A 21,260-nucleotide genomic window follows, 5' to 3' on the forward strand; every position below is an offset into this window, starting at 1 on the left:
CTCTCTCTCCCCCCCTCCTCCTCTCTCTCCTCTCTCCTCTCTCCCTCTCCCCTCTCTCCTCCCTCCCTCTCATCTCTCCCCCCCCTCTCTCCCCTCTGGTCTCTCTCCGTCTCCCTCTCCTCCCTCCCCCTCTCTTCTCCCCCTTCCTCCCTCCTCTCTCCCTCTCTCTCTCCCCCTCCCTCTCTCTTTCCCTCTCTCTCCCTCTCCCCCTCTCCCATCCCTCTCTCCCCTTCCCTCTCTCGCTCTCTCTCTCCTTCTCTTTCCCCCCTCCTCTCTCCCCCCTCTTCTCCCCCTTCCCCTCCTCTCGTTCTCCCCCCTCCCCCCCTCTCTCCCCTCTCCCCCCTACTGCAGTCCCTCTCCTGTTGGTCCTCCGTCTAACGTACACCATGATCCTTAACCTACTGCGGGTTGAAGCTCTGAGCGTGGAGGACTCTTACCCTGAAAACGCAGCTCCCTTCTCCGAGTTCCACACTCGCCAAAGACACACCAAGGTGACCGGCTACCCTCCCTCCTATACCCATCCCAGACCACCCCATCCCCCTCCTCTTCCCCCTCCCCTCCTCCCCCTCTCCCTTCCCCTTTCCTCTCCCTCTCCTCCCTCCCCTCTCCTCCCCTCCCCCTCCTCCTCCCCTCCCCTCCCCTCCCCTCCCCACCTCTCCCCTCCCCTCCCCTCTCCTCTCCTCTCCTCTCCTCCCCTCTCCTCCCCTCCTCCTCTCATCTCCTCCCCTTTCCTCCCCTCCCCTCCCTCCTATACCCATCCCAGACCACCGCGCCTCCGCTCTCATCTCCTCCCCTCTCCACTCCTCTCCCGCCCCTCTCCTCTCCCCCTCTCCTCTCCTCTCCTCCCCTCTCCTCTCCCTCTCCTCTCTCCTTTCCTGTTTGTATGTCTGTTTGTATGTCTGTGTTTGTGTCGTGTGTGTGAGTTTGTGTGTGTGTCGCTCCATGTGTGTGTGAGAGTTTGTGTGTACTTGTGGGGTGTGTGTGTTTCCTGTCTGAGTTTGTGCGCGTTGTGTCTGTTTGTGTGTTTGTGCGTGCCCGTCTGTGTGTGTGGCTCCCCCTGAGTTTTCCCCTGTGAGTTTGTGTGCTCGTCCTCCCTGTCCTCTCCTCCTCCCTCTGTCCTGTCCCCTTTCCTCCCCTCTCCTCCCCTCTCCTTTCCTCCCCTCCCCTCTCCTCGCCTCCCCTTCTCTCCCCTCAGCCTCCCCTTCCTCTGCTGCCACTCGGGTCGAGGGGACTGTTGGGTCGGAGCGCCGCGTCCGGCCCCACCTCACCCGCCCCGATGTAGTGCATCCCATGGAGTGCAGCAGCAGCAGCAGCAGCAGCAGCAGCAGCAGCAGCAGCGCCTCGCCCGTGCCCCGTCGGTCGGTCGGCAGCCCGGGCCAGCTGTCCGACCTTCGGATTTCACTTACCGCCAACACTGCACCCACCGCTCCTTCTCGTGGTCGATCATCGGTTCATGAGTTGGACGGGAGCGCCTGACTTTGCACGCGGCCCCAGGGCCAAAACTTCTCAGCTGGCCCCGCCGGCTGGGCTTTGTGTACAGTCCAGCACCCGGGGCCAACTCATCATTCACCCAGCCACCGCCCAGTCGGCCAAGTCAAGTCAAGTTTATTTGTCACATACACATAGAAGATGTACAGTGAAATGAAAGTGGCACCTGGGTGTCATGGTACACCAGTCATTGAAAGTAGGCATGCAGGTGCAGCAGGCAGTGAAGAAAGCGAATGGTATGTTAGCTTTCATAGCAAAAGGATTTGAGTATAGGAGCAGGGAGGTTCTACTTCAGTTGTACAGGGTCTTGGTGAGACCACACCTGGAGTATTGCGTACAGTTTTGGTCTCCAAATCTGAGGAAGGACATTATTGCCATAGAGGGAGTGCAGAGAAGGTTCACCAGACTGATTCCTGGGATGTCAGGACTGTCTTATGAAGAAAGACTGGATAGACTTGGTTTATACTCTCTAGAATTTAGGAGATTGAGAGGGGAACTTATAGAAACTTACAAAATTCTTAAGGGGTTGGACAGGCTAGATGCAGGAAGATTGTTCCCGATGTTGGGAAGTCCAGGACAAGGGGTCACAGCTTAAGGATAAGGGGGAAATCCTTTAAAACCGAGATGAGAAGAACTTTTTTCACACAGAGAGTGGTGAATCTCTGGAACTCTCTGCCACAGAGGGTAGTCGAGGCCAGTTCATTGGCTATATTCAAGAGGGAGTTAGATGTGGCCCTTGTGGCTAAGGGGATCAGAGGGTATGGAGAGAAGGCAGGTACGGGATACTGAGTTAGATGATCAGCCATGATCATATTGAATGGCGGTGCAGGCTCGAAGGGCCGAATGGCCTACTCCTGCACCTAATTTCTATGTTTCTATGCCTGCGGGATCGTGCAACACAAACACAACAGAACCAGTGTTTACATTTTAGAAAAACATTACAAAAAAAAGACACAACACAACAGTAAATGAGTCCCTGGTGAGTTCAGAGTTTACAATCCTGATGGCCTGTGGGAAGAAACTCCGTCTCATCCTCTCTGTTTTAACAGCATGACAGTGGAGGCGTTTGCCTGACTGTAGCAGCCGGAACAGTCCGTTGCTGGGGTGGTAGGGGTCCCCCATAATGCTGCTGGCTCTGGATCTACACCTCCTGGTGTATAGGTCCTGCATGGGGGCGAGTGTAGTTCCCATAGTGTGTTCGGCCGAACGCACTACTCTCTGTGGAGCCTTCCTGTCCTGGGCAGAGCTGTTGCCAAACCAGATTGAGATGTTTCCGGACAAGATGCTTTCTACAGCCCCAGAGTAGAAGCACTGAAGGATCCTCAGAGAGACTCTGAATTTCCTCAGCTGCGTGAGGTGGTAAAGGCGCTGCCTTGCTTTACTCAGCAGTGCGGCAGCGTGTGTTGTCCATGTCAGATCCTCCGTGATGTGGACTCCCAGGTATTTAAAACAGCTCACACTATTCACAGTACTACCATTTATCGTGGTGAATTTCCGTGGGGAAATTGTCCGGTGTTTTGACAGTTTGTCCCGTATTTGGGGAGTGAGAGAGTTGGCCGCACTCGGTCTCCGGCCAGTGGGTGTCTCACCAGCAGCGACCTCTTGCCCTGCAGATGTACGAGCATCAGATCCAGGAACTGACCAAGAAACTGGCCAACTCTGACGAGGTGGAGTGCGTGGGTCAGCTGAGCGACCTGGAGAGCTACTACATCACCGTGAGGGAGCTGCTCATCACCCGCACCTCCCTGCAGGTAAGGCCGGGAAGGAAGGGGCAGGGCGCCATGTTGAGAAGGACCGTGCAGGGCGCCATGTTGAGAAGGTCCGTGCAGGGCGCCATGTTGAGAAGGTCAGTGCAGGGCACCATTTTGAGGAGGTAAGGGCAAGCTGGCATGTTGAGAAGGTCAGGGTAGGGCAGGGCGCTATGTTGAGAAGGTCGACTACATAGGGCTCTTAAAGATAGCGGAGTCGAGGGATATGGGGAGAAGGCAGGAACGGGTACTGATTGGGGATGATCAGCCATGATCACATTGAATGGCATTGCTAGTTCGAAGGGCCGAATGGCCTACTCCTGCACCTATTGTCTGTTGTTGGGGTGGGCTAGCATGTTGACAAGGTCAGGGGGACCCACTACATTGAGGAGGTTGGGGGCGAGCCACCATGTTGAGAAGGTCAGAGAAGGCAACCATATTGAGAAGGTCAGGGCATGGGCGCCACATTGAGAAGGTATGGGCAAGCAGCCATGTGGAGAAGGTCGGGGTGGGAAACCATATTGAGAAGGTCAGGGTGAGCCACCAAGTTGAGGCAGTCGGATGACCTGCAACGTTGATACATTTGGGGCGAGTAGTAGCCTTGTTGAGCAGATATGGGCGGGGCACCATGTTGACAGCGTTGGGGTGAGCCGCCGTATCGAGAAGGTCGGAGCAAAGCGGCCGTCTTGACAAGGTCGTGTTGAGAAAAGAATGCCAAGCCCCACCAAGAGAGGGTCGGGCTGGGCCGCCATGTTGAGAGGGTCAGAGAAGGCAACCATATTGAGAAGGTCATGTTGAGAGGGTCGGGGCGAGCCACCATGTTGAGAGGGTCGGGGCGAGCCACCATGTTGAGAGGGTCGGGGCGAGCAACCATGTTGAGAGGGTCGGTGCGAGCAGCCATGTTGAGAGGGTCGGTGCGAGCAGCCATGTTGAGAGGGTCGGGGCGAGCCGCCATGTTGAGAGGGTCGAGGAGCGCAACCATGTTGAGAGGGTCGGTGCGAGCCGCAACCATGTTGAGAGGGTCGGGGCGAAGCCGCCATGTTGAGAGGGTCGGGGCGAGCAACCATGTTGAGAGGGTCGGGGCGAGCAACCATGTTGAGAGGGTCGGTGCGAGCAACCATGTTGAGAGGGTCGGGGTGGGCGTCGGTGCGAGCAGCCATGTTGAGAGGGTCGGTGCGAGCAGCCATGTTGAGAGGGTCGGGGCACAGCCATGTTGAGAGGGTCGGGGTGGGCCACCATGTTGAGAGGGTCGGGGTGGGCCGCCATGTTGAGAAGGTCGGGGTGGTGATGGAGAGGGGAGGGGACGGACACGTGAGCTGGGGAGGGGTTGTCCTAGTGGCCGGGCTGGGTGACCGCTGCCCCGCGAGGTTGCGTACCCGTGTACGGGGCTGGGTCCCGTGAGCCGCGCTGAGTCCCTGCGTCCCGTTGACCCCGCAGAAGATGATCATGGAGTCGACCAGTGTGCTGAAGGCTTTGTCGGCGGGCCGGGTGGTGGTGGTGAAGAACCGGCAGCACAATAATGCTCTGGGCGTTATCCTGCAGGTAGGTGTGGGGGGGGGGGGGGGGGGGGGGGGTGAGGAGGATGGTGAGGAGGGGATGGGGATGGGGGTGGGGAGGCTGAGCGTAATGGATGAGATGTTGACTGTATAGGAAGCAAGGACACAATCTGTCTGTCGACACAAGATTCTGGAGCATTCACTCACTCACCCACTCACCCTCTCACTCACCCACTCACCCACTCACTCACCCACCCAGGAGAGAGTGGCCGGGGTGAGACTGGTCCTTGATGCTACTGGCCTTGCCGAGGCAGCGTGAGGTGTAGATGGAGTCGATGGAAGGGAGGTTAGTTCGTGTGCGATGCTCTGGGCTGCCTCCACAATTCTCTGCAGTTCATAAAACTGTTGTTTGTCATGTACATCAATGATCTGGATGATGGTGTGGTTCAATTGGATTAGTAAGTACTCAGATGATAAACACCAGATAGGCACAAAATGTTGGGGTAATCAGCGGTTTCAAAGTCTCTTTATGCCAGAAAGGAATGGGCTGAAAGATGGCAGGTGGAGTTTAATGCTGATACGTGTGAGGTGCTACACCTGGGCAGGACAAATCAAAATAGGACGTACATGGTAAATGGTAGGGAATTGAAGAATGTAGTTGAACAGAGGGATCTGGGAATAACCGTGCATAGTTCCTTGAAGGTGGAATCTCATATAAATAGGGTGGTAAAGAAAGCTTTTGGTCTGCTGGCCTTTATAAATCAGAGCATTGAGTATAGAAATTGGGATGTAATGGAAAAGGCCCAGTACAGGCATTGGTGAGGATTGGAATTCTGGAGTATGGTGTACACCGAATTTTGTCGCCTAATGCTAGGAAGGATGTCAGCAAATAGAGAGAGTACAGAGAGAGATTTACTAGAATGGGTGCCTGGGTTCGAGTCTGAAGAAGGGTTCGACCCAAAAGGTCACCCATTCCTTCAAGTTAGGGATTTATTCTTTGGAGCGCTGAAGTTACCCATAGGTACACTTGTCTGCTCCACTTTGAAATGATGAGAGGGATAGACAGAGGTTCACGTGGAAAAGCTTTTCCCCAACTGAGAGTAGGGTAAGATGTTCAACATGGGGACTGACTTAGACATTAAGGGACTGAACGGGTACTGGGCGGGAACTTTTTTACTCAGAGACCTGGTAGCTGTGTAGAATGAGCTTCCAGTGAAGGTGGTGGAGGCAGGTTCGTTTTTATCATTTAAAAATAAATTGGATAGTTATATGGATGGGAAGGGAATGGAGGGTTATGGTCTGAGCGCAGGTATATGGGACTAGGGGAGATTATGTGTTCGGCACGGACTAGAAGGGCCGAGATGGCCTGTTTCTGTACTGTTATTGTTATATGGTTATATGGTTATAAAACTGAAAATCCAAACTGTCCCAGGATGTCGAGGGTCAGTACGTTTCAACGAGGTGCCCACTCATCCTGCTAAACACCAGCGTAGGCACAAAATGTTGGAGTAACTGAGCGGGACAGGCAGCATCTCTGGAGAGAAGGAATGGGCGACGTTTCAGGTCGAGACCCTTCTTCACACTGATGTCAGGGGAGTGGGCGGGACAGGGATAGAATGTAGTCGGAGACAGTAAGACTGGTGGGAGAACTGGGAATGGGGAGAGAATGGAGAGAGAGGGAAAGCAAGGGCTACTTGAAGTTAGAGAAGTCAATGTTCATACCGCTGGGGCGTAAGCTGCCCAAGTGAAATATGAGGTGCTGTTCCTCCAATTAGCGCTGGGCTTCACTCTGACTGTGGAGGAGGCCCAGGACAGAAAGTGCAGGATTGGAAGGAACTGCAGATGCTGGTTTACACCGAAGACAGACACAAAATGCTGGAGTAACTCAGCCGAACAGGCAGCGTCCCTGGAGAGAAGGAATGGGTGAGGTTTCGAGTCTGAAGGAGGGTCTCGACCCGAAACGTCACCCATTCCTTCTCTCCAGAGATGCTGCCTGACCCGCTGAGTTACCCATCGGGGAATAGGTACATTTCGTCTGCTCCACAAGATATGCCTACAGAGGTTCACCTGCACCTCCTCCAACCTCATCTACTGTATCCACTGTTCAAGATGTGGACTCTTATACATCGGCGAGACTAAACGCAGACTGGGCGATCGTTTTGCTCAACACCTTCGCTCAGCCCGCCTGAACCTACCTGATCTCCCGGCTGCTAAACACTTTAATTCCCCTTCCCGTTCCACAGACTCACAACTCTCTGGGTGAAAAAGTTTTTCCTCATCTCCGTTCTAAATGGACTACCCCATATTCTTAAACTGTGTGGCCCCTGGTTCTGGACTCGCCCAACATCGGGAACGTCCTGTAGCGTTTCCAATCCATTAATAATCCGATATGTTTAATCCTATATTTAATCCTGTATCATTAATAATCCTATATGTCAATAAGATCCTCTCTCATTCTTCTAAACTCCAGAGTGGACAAGCCCAACGGCTCCATTCTATCAGCATGTGGTACAGTCCCGCCATCCCGGGAATTAACCTTGTGAACCTACGCTGCGCTCCCTCAATAGCAAGAATATCCTTCCTCAAATTTGGAGACCAAAACTGCACACAGTACTCCAGGTGTGGTCTCACCAGGGCCCTGTACAACTGCAGAAGGACCTCTTTGCTCTTATATTTAACTCCTCTTGTTACGAAGGCCAACATGCCATTCGCTTTCTTCACTACCTGCTGTACTTGCATGCTTACTTTCATTGACTGATGAACAAGGACCCCCATATCCTGTTGTACTTCCCCTTTTCCCAACTTCACAATATTCGGATAATAATCTGCCTTCCTGTTTTTGCTACCAAAGTGGATAACCTCACATTAAACTGCACCTGCCATGCACCTGCCCACTCACCCAACCTGTCCAAGTCAGCCTGCATTCGCATAGTATCCTCTTCACAGTTCACACTGCCACCCAGCTTTGTGTCATCTGCAAATATGCTGATGTTACTTTTAATCCCTTCATTATTGTATATTGTAAATAGCAGCGGTCCCAGCACCAAGCCTTTCGGTACTCCACTAGTCACTGTGGTCCCAGCACCGAGCCTTGCCTTGCGGTACCCCACTAGTCACTGCTGGTCCCAGCACCGAGCCTTGCGGTACCCCACTAGTCACTGCTGGTCCCAGCACCGAGCCTTGCGGTACCCCACTAGTCACTGCTGGTCCCAGCACCGAGCCTTGCGGTACCCCACTAGTCACTGCTGGTCCCAGCACCGAGCCTTGCGGTACCCCACTAGTCACTGCTGGTCCCAGCACCGAGCCTTGCGGTACCCCACTAGTCACTGCTGGTCCCAGCACTGAGCCTTGCGGTACCCCACTAGTCACTGCTGGTCCCAGCACCGAGCCTTGCGGTACCCCACTAGTCACTGCTGGTCCCAGCACCGAGCCTTGTGGTACCCCACTAGTCACTGCTGGTCCCAGCACCGAGCCTTGCGGTACCCCACTAGTCACTGCCCAGCACCGAGCCTGGTCCCAGCACTACTGAGCCTTGCGGTACCCCACTAGTCTCTGCTGGTCAGTGTATCGCACACGGTGCCTCTCCCCACCCTCACTCTGCCCCCCTCTCACCGCAGGTCTCCACGGACTCTGGTGGACGCACCTTCACCGCGCTGGTGCTGTGTGAGGCCCGGCGGGGGGCCGATGAGGGGGAGGACGAGGGGGGGACGCTGGAGGAACAGGAAGAACCCACAGCCCCCACCCCCGAACAGCTGCTGACCAGCAAGCTCTTCCTGCCAGAGGGTGAGTGGCTGGCACGCCGCATGTGGACCCCCCCCCCACCCTCACCCATCCTCGCCCGCCCCCCCCCACCCTCACCCATCCTCCACCCCCCTCACCCACCCCCCCTCACCCCACCCTCACCCCCCCCTCCTCCCCCCCCCACCCTCCCCATCCTCCCCACCCTCCCCCCCCCCCTCACCCATCCTCGCCCCCCATCACCCACCCCTCCCCCCACCCCACCCATCCTCGCCCCCCCTCACCCCACCCTCACCCATCCTCACCCACATCCCCCCCATCCCCCCCCCCCACCCTCACCCTCACCCCATTCCTCGACCCCCCCACCCCACCCTCCCCCTCACCCCCCCATCCCCCCCTCACCCCCCCTCGCCCATCCCCCCACCCACCCCCCCTCACCCTCACCCATCCTCGCTCCCCCCCACCCCACCCTCACCCATCCTCGCCCCCCCCCCCCCCACCCACCCCCCCCCTCACCCTCCCATCCCCCCCCCCCACCCCCCACCCTCACCCTCAGCCACCCTCATCCTCGCCCCCCCCCTCACCCCATTCCCCCCTCACCCCCATCCCTCCTCGCCCCCCCTCTCCCTCCACCCATCTTCGCCCCCCCCCCCCCCCCACCCCATTCCCCACCCTCACCCACCGCCGCACCCTCATCCTCACCCTCATCCTCCATCCTCATCCCATCCTCTCACCCCCCTCACCCCATTCCCACCCTCACTATCCCCCCTCTCCACTCCCCTCTCTCCCTCTTTCTCTCTCCCCTCTCCCTCCCTCCCCCTCTCCTCCCTCTCTCCCTCCCCCTCCCCCCCCTCTCCTCCCGTCTCTCCTCTCCCCTCTCCCCCCTTTTTCCTCCCCCCCTCTCTACAATCTCGTCCCCTCTCACCTCCTCACTTCCCCCCCAACCCTCTCTACCCTCCCTCTCTCTCCTCTCTCCCTCTCCCCCCTCCCCGCTCCGCTCCCCTCCTCTCCACTGCTCTCCCCTCTCCTCTCCTCCCCCTCTCACCCTATTTCCTCCTCTCCCCCACACTCTCTCCCCCTCTTCCCCTCCTCCTCCCCCCCCTCCACACTCTCCTCTCCTCTCTCCCCCTCCACACTCTCCTCTCCTCTCTCCCCCCCCCTCTACTTCCCTCTCCCCCTTTTCTCCTTTCCTCTCTTCCCTCTCCCCTCTCACCGTCTCGTCCCCTCTCAACCACTCCTATACTTCCCTCCCCTCCCCCCCTCTCTCTCCCCTCTCACCCTCTCATCCCCTCACCTCCCCTCACCTCCCCTCTACTTCCCTCCCCGCTCCTCCCCTCTCCCCCCTCCACCCCTCACCTCTTCGGAGGGGTATTACATTACGTCGGGCTTGTGGGGAGGGGGAGAGGGGAGAGGGAGGTGGTCGGCATGGCTGTGCGATCATGTGTGAATTGGTCAGTGGGGGGTGGCTGCCGTTGACCCGTGACCTGTGACCCCGGCCTGCTGCTGACCTGTAACCCCCGGCCGTTGCTGACCTGTGACCTCGCCCATTGTTGACCTGTGACCCCAGGGCCCTGCGGCCACGCGGTGGTGAAGCTGACCCCAGCGGACATCGGCAGCGTGACGGTCAAGACTCTCCGGATCAACGCCGACAAGATCATCGACGACTTCAAGAAGCGGCAGATCCCACGCTTCAGGTACCCGACCCCGTCAGCCAACCCACTACCCACACACCCACCCACCCACACACCCACCCACGCCCCCAGGGGCGGATTAAGGCTCACTGGTGCCCTAAGCACTGACCAATCTTGGTGCCCCCTCCTTTCCACACTGATCCAGTCCATTTTAGTTGTTGACCTGTCTGAGCAGATATACAATGCAGGTTGCAGCAGTACAAAAATGTATTCATATGATAACACAATATACTGTACAAACTAAGCCAAGCTTGGGCTACATAAAGTTCTACAAAAATGCAATACAACATCTATTTTAATATTTCACAAGTTAAATGTATCAAAGTTCCAACATTCATGACCTGAAAGGCATTTTTCTACATTTCATTTTCGCAAAATCACTGATAACATCCTCGAAATTAATACTTCTCAGAATGTCTGCTTGAATTATTAATATACACAGTGAGTCGAGTCTTTCTTGAAGCATAACTGATCTATTTGGGTTTTTTATATGTTTCAGTTGTGAGAAAGACCTCTCTGTTGTGCAGTTGGTGACCATTAATGTTAAACATATTCTTAAGGCAATTTCAACATTTGGAAAGGCACTCTCTAGTTTGTCTTCTGTAATTGTGTTGTAAAGTTCCATGTGAGTGAAAGATGTTTTCCTGGTTGTTTTAAACTTATGAGGAACATATGAATGGAACTGCTGAAGCTCTGTAGACAAAGTGTTGTTCATGTCATCTGGATAAACATCAATGAGTGTCTGACAAGTCTTTGAGTACCTTTCACTTTCTGATAATTGGGAATTAGCACCTTGTTGGGTGGCATTAGGAAAATCTGCAAGACAAGAGAATCTGTCTGCTATTTCAGTGACACCTTTCGTCTCCTCATTTCCGTTTCTAACTTTTCAACAATTACATAAAAAGTGGAGATACGGAATTTTTTACAAATCTTCATTCGTTTTTTTTTCTTTTCATCCTTTCCCCAACTTTGTGGTGCCCCCTTTGGCTCCTGGTGCCCTAAGCACGTGCTTAGTCTGCTTAATGGTTAATCCGCCCCTGCACACCCCACCCAGCCACACACCTGTGGGCGACTCAGTGGGTGGGTGAGTTGGTTTGGATGAGTGGGTGGGTGAGTGAGTGAGTGGGTGAGTGAGTGTGTGGATGAGTGGGTCAGTGGGTGAGTGAGTGAGTGGGTGAGTGAGTGAGTGAGTATGTGGGTGAGTGGGTGGGAGAGTGAGTAAGTGAGTAAGTGCGGGTGAGTGAATGAGTGGTGGGTGAGTGTGTCTGAAGGGGGTGTGAGTGGTGTGGTCTGAGGGGTGTGTGTGTGTGTGGTGGTGGTGAGTGAGTGGGCGTGTGTGTGTGGTTGGTGGGTCACTGGAGTGGGTGGGTGGGTGGGAGAGTGAGTATGTGGGTGAGTGGGTGGGAGAGTGAGTAAGTGAGTAAGTGCGAGAGTGAATGAGTGGGTGTGTCTGAAGGGGTGGGTGAGTGAGGTGGGTGGGTGTGTGTGTGTGTGGGTGTGTGTGGGTGGGTGTGTGTGTGTGGGTGGGGGGAGAGTCACTGGGTGGGTGAGTGGTGGGTGGTGAGTGGGTGGGAGAGTGAGTGGGTGGGAGTGAGTGGTAGAGTGAGTGGGGGGGTGAGTGAGTGGGTGGTGGGTGGGGGTGAGTGAGTGGGAGTAGTGAGTGGGTGGGTGGGAGAGTGGTGGTGAGTGGGTGGGTGAGAGTGAGTGGGTGGGCGAGTGAGAGTGGGTGGGTGAGTGTGAGTGTGAGTGGGTGGGTGGGTGGGAGAGTGAGTGAGTGGGTGTGTCTGTGGGAGGGGGGGGGAGTGTGAGTGGGGTGGGGAGTGTGGGTGTGGGGAGAGTGGGTGAGTGGTTGGGTGTGTGTGAGTGAGTGGGTGAGTGGGGGGTAAGTGAGTGGGTGAGTGGGTGGGGGAGGTGAGTGTAGAGTGAGTGGGTGGGTGGGTGGTGTGGGGGAGGGGGTGGGTGTGAGTGGGTGGGAGAGAGAGTGGGGTGAGTGAGTGAGTGAGTTAGTGAGTGGGTCAGTGGGTGGGAGAGTGAGTGGGTGGGTGGGAGAGGGAGTGGGTGTGTGAGTGGGTGAGTGAGTGGGGAGTGGGAGTGGGCGAGTGGGTAGGAGAGTGAGTGGGTGGGAGTGAGTGGGTGAGTGTGTGGGTGAGTAGGTGGGTGGGTTGCTGGTTCAGCTCCAGTGGGTGGGATTCTCACCCCGCTCTCTCTCTCTCTCCCCCCAGGAACGATGCCCCGGGCGCGTCAGTAACGGCAGCCACGCAGGAGCTGGTGAGGTTGGCGGAGGGCAGCCCGGGCGGGGTGGCCAGCCTGGACCCCGTCAGCGAGCTGCAGCTCCGAGACCTGGAGCTGGTGGAGGTTTATAGCCGAGCTCGGCGGCTGGGCGATGCCCTGAGCAGCTACAAGTGTGTACATAGCCCCCGCTTCTCCAGCGAGGTGGGTGTCCCCTCCCCCCTCCTCAGCCCCTCAACCCTCCGCACAGACCCATCTCTCCCCCACACCCACCCCCTCACCCAAGTCAAGTCAAGTCAAGTCAAGTTTATTTGTCACATACACATACGAGATGTGCAGTGAAATGAAAGTGGCAAATGCTCGCGGACTTTTGTGCAAAAGACAAACAACAAAACAACCAAACAAATTATAAACACAATCATAACACACATATTCTTTTACATAATAAATAATGGAAGGAAAAACGTTCTGTAGAGTTAGTCCCTGGTGAGAAAGGCGTTTACAGTCCGAATTGCCTCTGGGAAGAAACTCCTTCTCAACCTCTCCGTTCTCACTCCCCCCAACCCCTCCCCCCTCACCCCGTTCCCCCCGCACGGTGACACAGTGTGTACATAGCCCCCGCTTCTCCAGCGAGTTGGGTGTCCCCAACCCCCAACCCCCAACCCCCCCAATCCCCTAATTCCTCCCACACCCCCCCTCACCCCCCACACCCCACGACCCCTCACCCCCACTCCCCCTCACCGCCCCCCCCACCCCCACACCCGCCCACCCCCCCACACAACTTCACCCCCCAATCCCCTCCCCTCTTCCCCTCTCCCCCCCCCCTCACCTCCTCACCCACTCTCTCCCCCACACAGACCCATCTCTCCCCCACACCCCCTCCAACCGCCCTCCCCCCACCCCAATCCCCGCACAATGAATCGGAGTGTACATAGCCCCCGCTTCTTCAGCGAGGTGGGGACCCACACCCCAACACCTCCCTCACCCTCTCTCCCTCACCCCCTCTCTCCTCCCACACGGTAATCTCTCTCCCCTCGCACAGCGACCCATCTCTCCTTCCCCCGCCCCCCCACTCCACACACACACACACACACACACACACACACAAAATTTGAGGAAGGACATTCTTGCTATTGAAGGAGTGCAGCGTAGGTTCACCAGGTTAATTCCCGGGATGGCGGGACTGTCATACGCTGAGAGAATGGAGCAGCTGGGCTCGTACACTCTGGAATTTAGAAGGATGAGAGGGCATTCTCATTGAATCATATAAGATTATTAAGGGTTTGGAAATGCTAGAGGCAGGAAACATGTCCCCGATGTTGGGGGAGTCCAGAACCAGGGGCCACACAGTTCAAGAATAAGAGGTCAGCCATTTAGAACGGAGACGAGGAAACACTTTATCTCACAGAGAGTTGTGAGTCTGTGGAATTCTCTGCCTCAGAGGGCGGTGGAGGCCGGTTCTCTGGATGCTTTCAAGAGAGAGCTAGATAGGGCTCTTAAAGATAGCGGAGTCAGGGGATATGGGGAGAAGGCAGGAACGGTGTACTGATTGGGGATGATCAGCCATGATCGCATTGAATGGTGGTGCTGTCTCGAAGGGCCGAATGGCCTCTACTCCTGCACCTATTATCTAACCCCCCTCTCTCTCCCCCCGCAGTACACACGGATGCACGGGCGGATGGTGATCAAGGATGAGCTGGAGCGACTGTGTTACCTGGTGTCAGACCAGAGCCTCCTGTTACTGCCAGAGTACCAGCAACGCATCCAGGTGAGGGGGGGAGGGAGAGAGAGGGGAGGGGGGGGGGGGATGGGGGAGAGAGGAGGAGGAGATAGAGAGGGAGGTGGAGAGGGGGGAGAGAGATGGGGGGAGATAGAGAGGGAGGTGGAGAGGGGGAGAGAGAGGGAGATAGAGAGGAGATAGATAGAGAGGGAGAGAGAGAGAGAGACAGAGAGAGAGATAGAGGGGGAGAGATAGAGAGAGACAGAGATAGAGAGATATATGAGAGGGAGATGGAGAGAGATAGATAGAGGGGGGGAATGAGAGGAGAGGAGAGAGAGAGGGGGAGAGAGAGGAGGGAGGGGGAGAGAGAGGGGGGGGAGAGGGAGAAAGAGAGAGGGGGAGAGGGGAGAGAGAGAGAGAGAGAGGGAGAGAGAGGGAGGGAGAGAGGGAGAGGAGGAGGGAGAGGGGGAGAGAGAGGGAGAGAGATAGAGAGAGGGAGAGGGAGAGACAGGCAGGGAGACAGTACAGGAGAGAGGAGGAGAGGGAGAGGGAGAGAGGGGAGGGAGGTAGTGAGGGAAGGGAGAGAGAGGGGAGGAGGAGGAGGAGAGAGGAGAGGGGGAGAGGAGAGGGACGGAGAGGAGAGAGAGGGAGGGAGAGAGAGGGAGGGGGAGGGGGAGAGACGGAGGAGAGAAGAGGGGAGAGAGGGGAGGGAGGGGGAGAGGGAGGAAGGGGGGGAGACGGGAGGGGGAGGAGAGTGAGGGGAGTGAAAGGGGACACAGGTCACGGGGAGAACGTGACGCGAACTCCGTACAGACAGCACCCATGGAGGGAGGATTGAACCCGGATCACCGGCGGGTGAGGCAGCAACTCTACCCGCTGCGCCACCGTGGGAGGGGAGGAGAGGGAGGGGGAAGGGCTGGGTCCGACTGGGGTGGGGGGGGGGGGAGAAGGGGGGGGGGGGGGGAGAAGAGAGGGAGGGTTTTGAGGGGGAGTGAGTGAGAGAGAAACCCTACGGATCTTCTTCACTGCTTCTCGCTCTCTCTCTCCCATCTCTCCCCCTCTCCTCTCTCCCCCTCTTCTCTTCTCTCCCTCCTTTCTCTCTCCCTCTCTCCCCCTCTCTCTCCCCTCTCTCCCTCTCTATCACCCTCCTCTCTCCCTCTATCTCCTTCCCTCTCTCCATCTCTCTCCTTCCCCCTCTCTCCCTCCTTCCTCTCTTCCTCCCCTCTCTCTCTCCCTCGTTCCTTCCCTCTCTCTCTCTCCCCTCTCCCTCTCGCTCCGATATATTCCCCACTCTCTCCCCCTCCTCCCCCTCTCTCCCTTCCCTCCCCTCTCTCCTCTCTCCCTCTCTCCTCTCTCTCCTCCCCTCTCCCCTCCGCTCCCCCTATAGATCCCTTTCTCTCCTCCTCTCTCCTCTTCCCCCTCTCTCTCTCTCCCCTCTCTCCCCCTCTCTCCTCTCTCCCTCTCTCCCTATCTGTCACCCCTGTATGTCTCCCTCTCTCTCCCCTCTCTCTCCCTCTCTCTCTCTTTCCCCTCCCTCTATCTCTCTCTCTCTCGTCTCTCTCTTCTCTCCCCCCCCTTTCTCTCCCTCTCTCTCCTCCCCCCCCCCTCTCCCTCGTCTCTCTCCCCCCTCTCTCTCCCTCCACTTTCTCCTTCCATCTCTCCTTCCTCCCCTCTCTTCTTCCCTCTCTCCCCCTCTCTCTCCTCTCTCTCCCCCTCTCTCCCTCTCTCCTTCCCTCTCTCATCCTCTCCCCTTCCTTCCCCCTCTCCTCTCCCTCCCCCCATTCCCTTCTTCCCCCATCTCTCCCCCCTCTCCATCTCCCCCCCCTCTCTCTCCCCGCCCCCCCAGGTTCTGAAGCGTCTGCACTATGTGGATAGCAGCAGTGCGGTGCAGCTGAAGGGCCGAGTGGCCTGCGAGATCAGCAGCCACGAGCTGCTGGTGACGGAGATGGTGCTGGAGAACGTTCTGACGGAGCTGCAGCCCGAGGAGATCGTGGCCCTGCTGTCCTGCATGGTCTTCCCGCAGAAAAGCCAGCTGCAACCGCAGCTCAGTGCAACGCTGCAGCAGGTCAGAGACGGGGGGGGGGGGAGAGTGGGAGGGAGAGAAGGAGAGAGAGAGGTGGAGAGAGGGGAGCACAGAGAGAGAGAGAATCCAGCTACAGCCTCTCTGCGCCAGGGATCCCTGCCTCTAGCGTGTCCAAACCCTTAACAATCTTATATGTTTCAATGAGATCCCTTCTCTTCCCTTCTGAACTCCAGAGTGTACAAGCCCAGCCGCTCCATTCTCTCAGCATATGACAGTCCCGCCATCCCGGGAATTAACCTTGTAAACCTACGCTGCACTCCCTCAATAGCAAGAATGTCCTTCCTCAAATTAGGGGACCAAAACTGCACACAATACTCCAGGTGTGGTCTCACTGGGGCCCTGTACAGTTGCAGAAGGACCTCTTTGCTCCTGTATTCAATTCCTCTTGTTATGAAGGCCAACATGCCATTCGCTTTCTTCACTGCTCTGGAGCGTGGGGGGGGGGGGGGGGTGGGAGTGGAGTGTGTGTGGGGGGGGGGGAGAGTGTGTGTGGGGGTGTGTGTGTGGGTGTTGTCTGTGTGTGGGGGGTGTGTGTGTATGGGTGGGTCTGTGTTTTGTGTGGGGGGAGGAGTGTGTGGGGGGGGGGTATGTGTGTGTAGTGGGGTTGTGTGTGTGTGTGTGTGTGGGGGGAGGAGTGTGTGGGGTGGTGTGTGTGGGGGTGTAGTGTGTGGGCGAGGGGGGTGTGTGTGTGGGGGGATGTGGGCGGGGGGGTGTTGTGTGGGTTGGTGTGTGTGTGTGGGGAGAGTGTGGGTGGGGGGGGGAGTGTGTGTGGGGGGGTGTGTGTGTGGGGGGGTGGGTGTGTGGGTGTGTGTGTGTTGTGGGGGGTGTGTGTGTGTGTGTGGGCGGGGGGAGTGTGTGTGTGGGGTGGTGTGTGTGGGGGGGAGAGTGTGTGGGGGGGGTGGTGAGTGTGTGTGGGTGGGGGGGAGTGTGTGTGGGTGGGGGGGATGTGTGTGTGGTGTGGGGGGGGAGTGTGTGTGGGCGGGGGGAGTGTGTGTGGGCGGGGGGGGGAGTGTGTGTGTGGGGGGGTGTGTGTGTGTGTGGTGTGTGTGCGGGGGGGAGTGGGAGAGTGTGGCCGGGCAGGGAGAGTGTGTGTGGGGAGGGAGGAGTGTGGAGTATGTGGGTGCGGTGATTTCTCCCCGGGGGCTGACCCACCGTGTCTACCCCGTGTGGACAGGGCGTGGAGCGGATCCGGGCGGTGGCCGAGCGAGTGACGGCGCTGCAGCGGGACTGCGGGGGTGCGGGACACGGGCGAGGATTACGTGGAACAGCTGCGGTTCGGCCTGGTGCATGTGGTGTATGAGTGGGCCCGCGGCATGGTGAGGTGGCGGGGGGGGGGGGAAGTGGGGGAGATAGAGTGGGGGAGGGGAGGGGGGGAGATAGTTTTTTTTCACACAGAGAGTGGTGAATCTCTGGAACTCTCTGCCACAGAGGGTAGTTGAGGCCACAGTTCATTGGCTATATTTAAGAGGGAGTTAGATGTGGCTAAAGGGGATCAGGGGGTATGGAGAGAAGGCAGGTACAGGATACTGAGTTGGATGATCAGCCATGATCATATTGAATGGCGAATGGTGCAGGCTCGAAGGGCCGAATGGCCTACTCCTGCACCTAATTTCTATGTTTCTATGTTTAGAGAGAGGGGGAGGAGATGGAGGGAAGACAGAGAGGGGAGGTGAGGGGGGGGAGAGCGAGTGGGGAGGGGAGGGGGGAGAGGGGTGAGAAAAGGTGGGGAGAGAGAGGTGAGGGAGGGGAGAGGGAGAGGGGGGGAGAGAGAGAAAGAAAGAGAGGGGGGGTGAGGGGGTGGGGGGGAGGGGGGGGGGGGGGGGGGGGGGGGGGGGGGGGGCGGGGGGGGGTGGGGGGGGGGGGGGAGGGGGGGGGGGGGGGAGGGGGTGGGGGGAGTTGGTTTTACGCGACCAGAGGGATCGGGAAATGTTTGGGAGACAGACCCTGGTTTCCCCGGGGAGACAGATGGCTAGTGAGGGGGGTGAGGGGAGATGGGGAGACGAGCTTTCGCGTTTGAATGGGGGACTCTCACTCCTCTTCTCTTCTCTCTTTCCCCCCCTCTCTTCCCTTCCCCCTCTCTTCTTCTCTTCCCCCCCCCTCTTCTTCCCCCCTCTTCTCTTCCCCCCTCTTTTGTTTCCTCTTCTCCCCCCCCCTCTTTCCCTTCTTTTTCCCCCCTCCTCTTCCTTCCCCCTCTTCTCTCTTTCCCCTCTCTTCTCTTCCCCCCTCTTCTTCCCCTCTTCTCTCTTCCCCTTCTCTCTCTTCCCCCCTTCTCTTCTCTCCTCTCCTCCCCCTCTCTTCTCTTCCCCCCCCTCTTCCCTCTTCCCCCCCTTCTCTCTCTCTCCTCTTCTTCCCCCCTCTCTCTTTTCCCTTCTCCTCTTCTCCCTCCCTCTTCCCCCTTTTCTCCCCCTCTCTTCTCTTCCCCCCCCCCTCTCTTCCCCCTCTCCTCCCCTTCCTCCACTCTCTTCCCTCTCCACTCCCTTCTCCTCTCCCCTCCCCTCCTTCTCTCCCCCACTCTCTCCCTCTCCTCTCCCCCTCTCTCTCCCTCTCTCCCTCTCTCCCTCTCTCTTTCTCTCCCTCTCTCTCTCTCTCACTCCCCCTCTCCATCTCTCTCTCTCTCCCTCTCCTCTCTATCTCTCTCCCCTCTCTCTCTCCCCCTCTCTCTCTCTCCCCCTCCCTCTCTCACCGTACAATATACAGATGGCCGTGTAGAGAAGGCACTTGTTCAGTAGGTCCATAATGGCCGCATCAGACAGTGCAGTCGGCTCAGTATCTGCATCTCTCTCCCCTCTCCCCTCTCTCTCCTCCAACCTCCTCTCTCTCTCTCTCTCCCCCCCTCTCCCTCTCTCTCTCCCCCTCTCCACCTCTCTCCCCCCTCCCTCTCTCTCTCTCTCTCCTCCTCTCTCTCCTCTCTCTCTCTCTCTCTCCCCCTCTCCATCTCTCTCTCCCCCTCTCCCCTCTCTCTCCCCCTCTCCATCTCTCTCTATCCCTCCCTCTATCTCTCTCTCCGTCTCTCCCCCCTCTCTCCATCTCTCTCTCCCCCCCTCCCATCTCTCTCCCCTCATCTCTCTCTCCCCCTCACCTCCCCACTCCCCTCATCTCTCTCCCTCAACTCTTCACTCCCCCCTCTCTCCCCGCGGCAGCCTTTTGCCCAGATCACGCGGCTGACGGACGTGCAGGAGGGGATCATCGTGCGCTGTATCCAGCGGCTGAACGAGACGTGCCGGGACGTGCGCAGCGCCGCCCGCATCATCGGCGACCCCACGCTGCACGCCAAGATGGAGCAGGCATCGCAGCTGATCAAGCGAGACATCGTCTTCGCCGCCAGCCTGTACACCCAGTGAATAAACAAGCTCGTCCACACAGTCACCGCATCCTCCCCTCTGTACACACCGCGGAAATAATCCACTGCCTCCCCTGACTAAAATGATAAAATGGTAATTATTAAATATAAATAGTAAAGGACGGGAGAATTATGCTGACCTAACAGATCGATCTCTCAGGGAGGCATAATTCTCCCTTCCTTTTCATCCGCAGTACATCTAACACGGTAAAGTCTGTGCAGTCCACGTGCCGTCGATGCTGCTTCAAGCCGTTAATGATAGGAAGAACTGAAGGCAGGTGAAATTCTGCCTTTGCAGCGTAGATTTCCGTACTGCGCATGCACAGCGCAAGTTTCTTGGCAGGTTTTTCCAAACAAGGATTGTCATTATCTTAAGAGTATCTTAAGAAACAAAGAGAAGAATGGAGTCCGTGTACAAATAATGTGCTCAGTAGATTTCTTTGAGCTTTATGTTTTTAAATACTGTTTTTCCCGGCAATGATGACGCTATTTTTTACCCAAAAATAAGGCATGAAAATGTACCTGCATCTTGGAGGCCGAGGGTGAGGTTGATAGCCAAGAAAGATAGACTTGGCTATCCGTCAGTACAGCAACATCAAGAACAATATAACCATATAACAATTACAGCACGGAAACAGGCCATCTCGACCCTTCTAGTCTGTGCCGAACACATAATCTCCCCTAGTCCCATATACCTGCGCTCAGACCATAACCCTCCATTCCCTTCCCATCCATATAACTATCCAATTTATTTTTAAATGATAAAAACGAACCTGCCTCCACCACCTTCACTGGAAGCTCATTCCACACAGCTACCACTCTCTGAGTAAAGAAGTTCCCCCTCATGTTACCCCTAAACTTCTGTCCCTTAATTCTCATGTCATGTCCCCTTGTTTGAATCTTCCCTACTGTCAGTGGGAAAAGCTTTTCCACGTCAACTCTGTCTATCCCTCTCATCATTTTAAAAACCTCTATCAAGTCCCCCCTTAACCTTCTGCACTCCAAAGAATAAAGCCCTAACTTGTTCAACCTTTCTCTGTAACTGTTCAACCTTTCTCTGTAACTCTGTAACAATGTTGCTGTGTTGAGGGATAGTCAATTTTACTTCGGAGACTGCGTGTAGAGACACAGGCAAGTCTTATGTATGGAGAAAGGTGGGAGGAAGAATAGTAAGCGCACCGCAGTAAGCACTCTATAAGACAACGCGTCTGAGAGTAGCGGGTGCCCGAATAAAAAGTCGATTGTAAAGAAATAACTATTTTACACGGGATGGGAAAAGTCCCGTTGAAACTCCCATAGGGAGCAAGGCCATAAAGAAATCACAGGCCTGGAAGACTCGGAGGAGTCTGAACTATAGAATTTATAAACTAGAATTCCTCATGGGTAAAACAAACTCCAGAAGGAGTATAAAAGACGTGGGCTTAAAGAGCAACCGCATGGAACACCCAGAAGAGGTTCTGGGAAACGTTGGCCCAGATTTGAGCCAGCGACCAAAATGCCTGATGATAACGATGAATATATGGGCTGACCTGACAGGGAGGCAGCACCAGAAATGTCTGAAAGATACTACAGACGTTGGTCTACAGGAGACCCAGAATATGGAGCAGCACCCAAAAGTGTGCTGCCAATATACAGCTCAATGCAAGAGCTTGATGTACCCCAAAGAGGGACAAAAAAGCGTAGGCCTATCGTGGAGCCATCGCATGTAATACCTGATATGAAAATCC

At 56.5% G+C, this 21,260-nt stretch overlaps 1 protein-coding gene across 1 annotated transcript in view; it reads left to right on the top strand.

The window, feature by feature from the left end:
- The window catches only part of LOC129716094 (SKI2 subunit of superkiller complex protein-like), a 35,698-nt gene extending 16,143 nt beyond the window's left edge, over positions 1–19,555 (top strand). The window contains 11 exon segments of the mRNA XM_055665981.1: positions 352–491; positions 3,102–3,239; positions 4,674–4,778; positions 8,350–8,515; positions 10,038–10,164; positions 12,384–12,594; positions 14,048–14,158; positions 15,957–16,175; positions 17,368–17,424; positions 17,426–17,509; positions 19,334–19,555. Coding sequence (XP_055521956.1) covers positions 352–491; positions 3,102–3,239; positions 4,674–4,778; positions 8,350–8,515; positions 10,038–10,164; positions 12,384–12,594; positions 14,048–14,158; positions 15,957–16,175; positions 17,368–17,424; positions 17,426–17,509; positions 19,334–19,534 — 1,559 coding nt within the window. The 3' untranslated portion in view covers positions 19,535–19,555.
- Positions 19,556–21,260: the final 1,705 nt, after the last annotated feature.

Source organism: Leucoraja erinacea, unplaced genomic scaffold (assembly GCF_028641065.1).
Source record: "Leucoraja erinacea ecotype New England unplaced genomic scaffold, Leri_hhj_1 Leri_166S, whole genome shotgun sequence".
NCBI classification, from domain to species: Eukaryota; Metazoa; Chordata; class Chondrichthyes; order Rajiformes; family Rajidae; genus Leucoraja; species Leucoraja erinaceus.